Raw genomic sequence first — 9,815 nt, forward strand, 5'->3', positions numbered from 1 at the left:
ATCCACCCAATACTGATGTAAGATTCCTCTTTTTCATTCTGTCACTGTGACTGGTTCACTAATAATACTGAGAATGCTCATTGTTGAAATCAGTTAGTTTTGTTCTTTTATTTGTTTTTGTTTCTATCTGCTCTTTTTAGTCTTTGTAACCTAAAAAAAAAGTGCTTTTTTATTTTTGGCCTCTTTGGAAACTGTGATTTAAAATAAAGTTTTGTGTTTTGAATGAAGCTCAGGTGAGTCTCAGCATGTTGGTGCAGGTGAACGAGGCACAGCTGGAGAGCCAATGTGTCAATCAGACGATGGGTGGAGCCAAACTTCAGCTCTACAAAGCTGCACAGGTGAGTTTTTCATCCAACAGAGGGAACACAGAGTAAACTCTTCAGCATGAAGTTTTTTATCAGAATCAAATTCTCTCTGTTTTGTGGAGCTTTATCTGCAGCGCAATTTAACTGGAACTTTCAGCCTGCACCTGACAGTTTTAGAGACTGGAGATTGAACCAGGAACCTGCAGGTAGACCTGATCCACACCATTACATTTCATGTCATTTAGCTGATGCTTTTATTCAAAGTGACTTTTTTTTTTATATATATTCATTCTCAAAACAGTATCCTAACTAAACTTTAAAGTACATGTCTGTGATCCACTCAACACCCTCTGATCTTAACTATTAAGCAAAATAATTCATAATTTTGGCTTTATTTAACTCAAATATGAATGGAAAAAGGGGTTTAAAGTGTCAAATATTGTGAAAAATTTTCAATTTTGTCTCGGAAGGATAACAAGTTTATGGTCAATGGGAAGACCACACAAGGGTTAAAAGCTCTTTGTATGCAAAAATCTGAATTTGTAAAGTAACTACTGCTCTCAGATAATTGTAGTGGAGTAAAAAGTACATTTCCCTCTGAAATACAGTATAGTGAAGTAGAAAGTGGCATGAAAAGAGAAGACTCAAGCAAACCAGTATCTCAAATGTAAAGTGAGTTAGTTACATTCCACCACTGCAGAGTTGTCACTGCAAAGTGTCACTTTCCCACAGTGCATGACATGAATGTTTGATGCTGAAATGTTTCTCAAAGACTGTGTTCAAGTGCTAGGCTTAAACAAATCCCCAGGGTGCACTGCTGTGCTCCTTTTTTGTTACTGGCAGAAAAATCTCTCTTGCCATGCGGCCTTCACAGGTGAACTGACTCAACAATATTCCTCAACCAATCTGTTGAACTGTCTACTAATAGCAGAGGCAGTGTTAACAATATTATACCATAACTATTGATAACTAATAAAGCATGTAATGTCTTATTTTGTATGTCGTTGAAATGTTCAGTACATGATGAAGCATAAATTTCATCTTTTGTGCGACAGTTAAAGGGATACTTAACTGATTAGCATTAAGCTTTATCAGTAGAAACCTGGTAGTATTATCAAATGACTGTGCTTCCCTCCCTCATGTCCCCCCTGAGACTAGATTTCTCTGAATTGTGGGTCTGGAAAAAGCCTCTGACGCAAAAATCGTCATTTAGCGTCATCGGAGGCATTTTTGCCCAAAGTCTATGGACTACAGCCAGCTAGTTCTGCATGTTTTCAACCTGCCCATAGGGGGTGGGACTCTCACTAACCATGTGATCGAGTGTCGGCCATCTTGAAGCTTAGCTAAACAGGCTCTCTTTTCAGCAGCAAATTTTTACAACAATTATGTGCCTTCAAACTACTGTATATATATATATATATATATATATATATATATGTATGTATGTATATATATATATGTGTGTGTGTATATATATATATATATATATATATATATATATATATATATATATATATATATATATATATATATATATATATATATATATATTTTCTAAATTTAACACCATGGTGAAACAAATGACCCAATTTAGTACATTTATCTTTCCAGCGGTGAAATATCCCTTAACTAAACTGGAAAATAAGTATCTGTGTGTTTTTTTTTTTTTTTTTTTTTTTCTTCCCCCCCCCTTACATTTTTGGGAGGCTTTTTCTAACACTTTCCCAATGCTTTCAACAGGGTTTTACATTTTTGAAATGGGTCCAATGTGTAGGAATTTCTCCCATCTAGCGTTGATCATATATTGCAATCAACTCTCTCGCACCATGCAGTTCAAAGTACGTATTACAGCTGCGGTAGCCTTCATGCTTCAAAAAGCTGGTCTCTTGCTCTTTTCAATATCCTTTTTCTGGGCGAGGAAGACTCCTGTTCCTGAAATTTTGAATATGTGTGGTCCTCCATGTTTCCTTTTTCAAACTTCCCGGGGCTGAGAAGCTGTGATATTTATTAGCAGCACCTGTGAGTTTATCATGTGACAGCAAAAACGCAAAAGGTGGCGCAGTATGTCCCTTACAGCTAACTTATTTCAAGTTGGAGCGTCTACCCCAGTTCATGCAAATGTAACATTTCAAGCCAAAAGGAATACTTGGAATTGATGGTGGTGGTAAATATTCATGAAAAAGGACAAGTTTGTGAACGGGGAACTCAGATTTTGATAAGTAACAACTAAACACGTTACACACTGGATTTTAAGAAAGGTGACTTGCATAAGTGCATCATCATTGGCTCATTACTGCCCCCTGTGGCCGTAAAACAAACACCCACTTTAACTGTTTTGAGAACTGCAGTTGTAGTGGGTGGGACAAGCCACACAAGTAGATTCTGCTTTTTGGAGGTGTTAAACAATATTTGTTTTACAAGAGAAACATCAGACTGACTGGATGTTGTCCTGGTAATGATTAAAGCTGAATCAATTGACAAACCATTTCCAATGCTGAGAATCAACTTTCATGTAAACTCTAGTGTTAATTACATAACAAATCAAACTGATGGAGACTCTATGCCCTTGGTCCCAGCTGCCCCCCAGGAGAAGCAGTCTGTCCATGAACCCTTGTCTTGGAGGTTCCCAGAGCCGCCAGCTGAGGAGGTACCTCAGTTCCCTTCAGACTTAGAGCTGAAGGCTCCGTTGGCGGCCAGTACCGTCAGCGCCATCTGCGGGGAAAACTCTGTCCGGGTGGAGGCCAAGAAAGACCTGCTGGGGATTGGTACACCGGTCCGGACTGCAGATGTCACGTTGGGAGGATGTCCTGCCACTGGGGAAGACGATCAGGTCCTGATCTTTGAGTCAGAGCTGCACGGATGTGGCAGCGAGCTGCTGGTGAGGTTTTAATGTGACCCAATTTCTTAGTTAAAACCAGAAGGTCAGTTTCATATTTGTACATCCGACAAAAACATTATTTGCCAACCTCCAGATGAGTTAAATGTTCAGTAAGATTTGATTGATTTTAAGAATCTGGATTCGTGTTTGTGTCCTCGATGAATAGAAGTCCAACATTAATCTTTTTAGCTCTGTTTTTGGTCTCTACCAACTCCAGAGAGAAATGTCTCTTTAGCTGCTAAATGCTTCACTATGTTCACCAACTAGTCTCTTAACTGTCTGTGTGCTGAGAGGTAATGTTCAGTGGGTTTATCAAAGGAAGCAAGCCAGACAGTAAATGTGCCGTTAAAAACAAAACGAGGAGCTGAAAGAGGCTAAAACTTTAGAGATGAGTTGGTGACAATTAGTTGAGTGATTGGTGTTAATGTCAAAAGTACAGATTAATAGCATGTGTGCGTTCAGGCTTGACGCTGCAGTAAACTGTGTCTCAGATGTCCGAGGACTTGTTTACCTACGCCTTCATGCTGCTCTACACTGCCAGTCCTCTGGGGGGAAGTCAAATCATCCGAACAAGAGACGTCCAAGTCAGCATCCAGTGTCAATACCAGAGGTCAGAGTTCAAACAACTGCCTCTTTTTTTTTTTTTGGCAATCCTGGAAGAAGTACTTGGTGTTTTTGTATTTGTGTTGCACACTGTGTTGTATGTAGGTTATGTCTTGTGTATGTCCATATCATTTTCTACGTATTATGTGGCAGCCTTTTGTCTTAACTCTAGCATATTCTGTTAAAGCAAAGGAGGAATAAGTACTTGGATATTCCACTGAGTAAAAGTAGCAACACCATAGACATGCTGTTGAGTAAAGTCCTGCATTCAAAATCTTGAGTAAAAATACACGTTCGTATCAAACTTGACTTAATGAACCAACAAATGAAAGTAGTACTTATGCAGAGAGTAACACTTCAGAATATTTATCATGATGTATTAGTTGATTTATATTTTGCAAATAACAGATATAATGGCGTGAAACTATTTGCCTCTGAAATGCCAAACTATTTGACTTAAGTATTTCAAAGTTGTACTGCTTTTGTACAAGTTTTTGTAATTGTACATTACTTGAACACCTGTACTTGGTTATATCTCACCTATGTTTTAACCCTCATGGCTTTTAGAAAACGGTGCGTTTTTTAGATTTTCTTTTCGTCGTTTTCAGGAAGCATGATGTGAGCAGCGGGCTACTGGATCCGACCTGGAGTCCCTTCATTTTCACCACAGATACAGAGGAAAATCTCTACTTCTCCATGACGCTCATGACTGGTGGGTGATTTGATCAGACTTCATAAATGACTTCCTTACAGTGTCCTGGTGACTCATATCCACGTCACAGATCTTTCAAACAAACTTTTGTGATCCTTGAATCTTGTGAAGTGTATCGGCATTAGTTTCAAAATCAGCAGTAGTGTATAAAGTATTCAAATGATTTACTTGAGTAAAAGTAGCAATACCACTGTATAAAATAAGCTCTGCTTCAAAGTTTCACTGAAGTAGAAGTACAGAAGTAGCAACAAAAGTACTCATAATGCAGAGTGACTACTGCCAATCGTATTATTTAGGCAGTACTTTGGTCACGGCGCGCTAATGTTGACTGCTTAGAATACTCTTGGTGGTTTTTATTTATAAAATATGATCCATTCTTATAGATCAGTTTTTGTAAAATTCTAATTTGAAAAGTGGAAAGTACAAAATAAAGTGGAAAGAAATGGACCTCAAAATTGTACTTTAATAGTTTAGCTGTAAAGTTAACATCTCCTTAGCCCTGAACACTTTGTCTTGTCTTTCAGATGATTGGCAGTCACCTCGTCCATCTGCTCAGTTCCTGCTGGGAGACATGATGAAGTTTGAAGTTTCAGTCAAACAGTTTCATCACGTCCCTCTCAGAGTGACGGTAGACCACTGCGTGGCCACCGTGTTGCCATCCGTCGATGCCGTCCCTCGATACTCCTTCCTGGGAAACAGCGGGTCGGTTTACTGTACTGGCTTTTTTTTTTTTAAATGCACCTTCACTCAGAAAAACTTGCTTTAAATCTATCTTCTCTGTCTCTATGTTGCATTAGTCATCTTGTCTGCCTGTCCTCTGTGTTGCATTCAGGTGCCTGTTTGACAGTCAGCTGACGGGCTCCAGCTCTCAGTTCCTGCCTCGGTCTCAGGATGACAAACTGCAGTTTGAAGTAGAGGCATTCAGGTTCCACCAGGAAGACAACGGCATTGTGAGCCTCACACACGCATTGCACAACTCTTCTGATTATCTTCTGCTTGATTGGAAGTATTTCTAACTGGTTTCCAGACAGCTGTGGGTTTCTATGATGACAAACTTGAATGAACAATTTCTTTGTCTTCAGATCTACGTCACCTGCGGTGTGAAAGCCACAGTGGCTACTGCAGCTGTTGATGCCACTAACAAGGCCTGTTCATTCTCCAATGGGTGAGACACAACTCCCATCGTCCTTCCTGCTGCACACACTACAAATGCCAACAATGTCAGCGTGTTGTGTTTTTTGATGCTGAAATACTAATCGCAAAGTGAAAGCAAACTTTTTACCTTGATTTAGGGACGGTTTTATATTCCAAGTTCATTTTAGATCATTCATGGTGAATGCAGAACCATTTGATGTGGAATCTGTGACCGATAGAAAACAATTCTTGTCATCTTAGAAATCAGCAAGTTTAGGGAACATCAAACGGTAACGTTAACTGAGGGATAAACCTCTCCTGATGTAAAGATTATATCAATTGTAAGAGGCAGAGCTTTTGATTGACAGGTGGATGGAGGCCAGTGGCAGCGATCAAGCCTGTTCCTGCTGTGATACAGACTGTGGGGCAGGAAGCCAGAGTCCCCTGACTGGAACAGGTGAGTGGGTGGAGGCAAAACCAGCTGGATGAGTTGTTCCACTCAGCTGTGTTTAGCACAGAGACAACACATGCTACACGGCCAACCTGAATCTATGGTTCCATTTTACAAAAATAATGTTCAAAAAGCACTGAAAATAATAGACTGACTTTAATGGTAAATTAAAGGTTTCATTTAGGTTTACATGTGTATACCTGGCACAATTACTTTTCAGTATTTTACACTTATTCCATTTATCCTTTAACAATATAATAAAGCTCATTTTAATGGTGTTTTGAATGAATACTAGATCTATCGGACTGTTCACAAGTTACCCATTAAATTATTAATGGATTCTCTGCCAAAGGAAAGTGTGTGTGCAGTATGGGTAAAATGTGCAGATGGAATGGTGCTTGGCTTCCGTCCATGTTGCGTGTCATCCGGCGGACTTTTGCCAGCAAATGAGGGGCGAGCGACGGCCTTTTAGGTTTTCTAATAAGTAATATTTAAAGGATGGCTGTATATATTTAGGGAGTTTACCTCTTTAAAACAAACCAAATGATCCGTTCAAAATCCCCTAATTTATCATCTATCAGAATGTTTAGATAAACTCTTAAAACTGTCCTTTTGTTTGGCTACAAATGAAGGTGTAACTGTTGCATATTTAAATAAGAGTTATGCGTTTTCTTGTTGCAGGTGCTCCATGGCAGCAGGAAACAGCGGTTGGACCAATCACAGTGAAAGAGAAACCTCTACGGTGAAAACATTACATAAAATATAATTAATACGATTAAAATTGTATACTTTGAGACCTGGTTTGTGTGGTTTGTTTTTTGCAGTTATCGGAGGAAAACAAGTTGAAAGCACAACTGAGTTTCCAAAGTGCTGATGAAGAGTGCCAATGATTTTTATGAAAGCTCTGATGTTTGACTGGTGTTAAATAATACAGAAATCTCTGAAACTCATGACAACTCTGCAGTGATACAACTGTCTTCTCTTTATTTCTATTCCATATGACCTGAATGTGGCATAGCCTGTTAGCGGGCTCAAAAGAATTCAGGGCTTCTTGACTTCACAACATCTCAAATTATCATTAAATGAGAAATGTTCCGATTGGGTTATAGATTTGTATTTTGTGATCAACAGTTCAATCATGAACTTCAACAATATTAAACAAAATCAACAACAATCCAATCAATTGAAAGCATTTGCTTTCAATTGATTTGTTCACTTTTTTCCTTTTGTACCAAATATGAATCAAATACTTAACAAGTCCTCCTTAATTTGTCCTTTTTTTGATTTTAAAATCTTAAACTAAAACCCTTAAGCACCATTCAAAATAAGGTGTTTAACAAATAAGTGGTGCGTAACTTTCCCCAGTAATTTGTGCCAGTAGGAAACACTACTTGTATACAACAATCAAGACAATTTAAGTCTTGGATTTGGCATCAAGACATCAAGGAACGTGAAAATACTTTTCTAAATACAATGTTCGTATGTCTGGAAGGCAGGTAATGGTTGTTCTACTCACTTTGACAGGAGAAATGATCAGAGGGGCAGAGTTTTTACCACCATAGTTAACACCAAAGGAGTAGAGTTTCTCAGTAAACAAGCAGCCAGTAAAGGGGTAGATGAGAGCTGCAGCATCAACATCACGAAAGGAAATCAGACCTTCCTCATAATCCAAACACCCCCACCTTCTCAGGACGAGACTTCAGACTCTAGGGTTGGCAAGAGCTTTGTACTCATTTTCATTTCTCAACCATATTGTCCAGAGACCAGAGTCGCCGCAGTTATTTGTCCCTTCCTGTTGATCGACTCTAACCACTCCTAAATCCCATTCAGTCTTTCCTTTAACCTGAACCTTGTAATAAAATTGCCCTGAAGAGAATCTCTGTTTTGCTATGACACTAGCACAGTCAAATATATATGGATTGTTTGGGAGACTCTTCCTTACATCACCATGTTTGACCTGCTTTCCATCATCAGACAGGATGTGCTGTATCAGGATTGAGTGTCACATCCACTGCAGACTGCTGGACCCTCTTCAGCTCGACATCAAACAGCTTCTTCATCTGTTTACTGAGCGTCTTCTCCAGTGGATTAACAGCTCTCACCACAGTCCCCTCATATGAAGGTGGACGGACGCTGACTTGTGTCCAGTCCTTGGTAGATGGAGCAGCATTTAGGGATGTGAAGCTCTGGAGGACGTGGAGGTGGTCTTCAGACTGTGAGAGCTGCTCCACCTCAGTGCTTCTCTTCTTCAGCTCAGAGATTTCCTGTTCCAGCTCTTCAATGAAGCCTTCAGCCGGTTTGTTTGACTTTCTCTGCTTCTCTTTGATCGTGTCGATGAGCTGAGCCTGGCTGAATTTCAGCCCGTCTCCCCCAGCTCGGCCTTCTTTCCCTCATATTCTTCTGTCAGAGGAACATCATATGTCTTGTGGTCTAAAACAGTGCAGAGCACGCAGACACACATCTGGTCGGTCTTACAGAACAGCTCCAGCAGTTTATCGTGCTTCGTACACATCCTGCCTTCCAGGTTCTCCACAGGGTCAATCAGCTGATGTCTTTTCAGACCTGACATTGTCAGATGAGGCTCCAGGTGAGTCTCACAGTAGGAGACCCGACACACCAGGCAGGACTTCAGGGCCTTCTATTTGGTTCAAGTGCAGACATCACAGGGAACTTCTCCTGGTTTGGACACGTGTTGCTCTGAGCTGCTGCTGCTGGCTTTCTGTTCAGCTGACTGTCTGAACTGAACAGCTATCTCAGAGATGAAAGTATTGACCTGCATATCAGGTCTTGTGTAGAAAACCGTATTACAGTTGGGACACTGACATTGGACATTAATATTCCAGTGTTCAGTGATGCAGGTTTTACAGAAGTTGTGTCCACAGGGTGTGCTGACTGGATCAGTGAACACATCCAGACAGATGGAGCACAGAAACTGATCTTCAGTCAGAAGACAGCTGGCAGCAGACATATCGACACTCTGAGGACAAAGTGTGAAAAAACAGAAGTGTAATTAAACATCTTTTGATTATTGGTTTCATAAAATCAAACTTTGATTAGTGAAATATAAGTAGAGTCATCCTGAATTTTTTTATATTATATGAATTTGCTGGTAACGGAGAGCTCAGATGTGCAGTTCAGTTGTCATATTTCGATGATTCCCAAGCTTCGAAAAAAGTAGGGATTACAAGCTACCTAGCAGTATTTTAAGAAATTAAGGGGGGGGGGGTCTGTTTCCCTGGCAGATTCCCTACTGAAGCACAGTCAGCAAACAAAATCCCGGATCATACACGTATTAATGAATTGTTCAAACGTATCTTGTTGATCGTCTGGTCCTTGCTAGTTACATTTTGACTTTTACTTGTAACAAAGTATTTCTTTACTTTACTACTCGTAAGTTATGCAACCAAACTCCCACTTAAACATTGTTGCAGCCTGAAGTGATTTTAATTGGTAGTCTCAAAATGAAAACACATACAAACTCCTCATCCACTAGATATCGATGTTCAAAAAAATCGTAATTGCTCCGTTTTCTTTTGTAATGTTAAAATGTCAGATTCTGGTTTGAACTAAACTTTGACCAAATATTTAGTGAGTGTATTTTGTCTCTGTAGGGCAGTGTACTCACCAGTGTTTGGCAGAGATTCGGCTGTTGTTGAGAAAAAGCTGCTGATCAGTTGAATGTTTCTTTAGAGAGAAACAGACAGACTTGTCTCAACTGCAACTATTCTGTAT

General features: G+C 39.7%; 1 protein-coding gene and 1 pseudogene across 2 annotated transcripts; one reads left to right on the forward strand and one right to left on the reverse strand.

The window, feature by feature from the left end:
* Positions 1-384: 384 nt before the first annotated feature.
* LOC144521653 (zona pellucida sperm-binding protein 3-like) lies at positions 385-6,936 on the forward strand. The gene is made up of 9 exons (XM_078256210.1): positions 385-511; positions 2,882-3,183; positions 3,675-3,793; positions 4,395-4,498; positions 5,023-5,200; positions 5,331-5,448; positions 5,581-5,663; positions 6,001-6,089; positions 6,765-6,936. The coding sequence occupies exons 1-9, from the start codon at positions 385-387 to the stop codon at positions 6,827-6,829; spliced, it is 1,185 nt and encodes a 394-aa protein (XP_078112336.1). The 3' UTR covers positions 6,830-6,936.
* A 445-nt stretch (positions 6,937-7,381) lies between these two features.
* LOC144521841 (E3 ubiquitin-protein ligase TRIM21-like) lies at positions 7,382-9,809 on the reverse strand (annotated as a pseudogene). The gene is made up of 2 exons (XR_013502362.1): positions 9,709-9,809; positions 7,382-9,060 (listed from the first exon to the last, which is right to left on the reverse strand). The product of XR_013502362.1 is annotated as an E3 ubiquitin-protein ligase TRIM21-like (transcript).
* Between the last annotated feature and the right edge of the window lie 6 nt (positions 9,810-9,815).

Source organism: Sander vitreus, chromosome 8 (assembly GCF_031162955.1).
Source record: "Sander vitreus isolate 19-12246 chromosome 8, sanVit1, whole genome shotgun sequence".
Classification (NCBI taxonomy): Eukaryota; Metazoa; Chordata; class Actinopteri; order Perciformes; family Percidae; genus Sander; species Sander vitreus.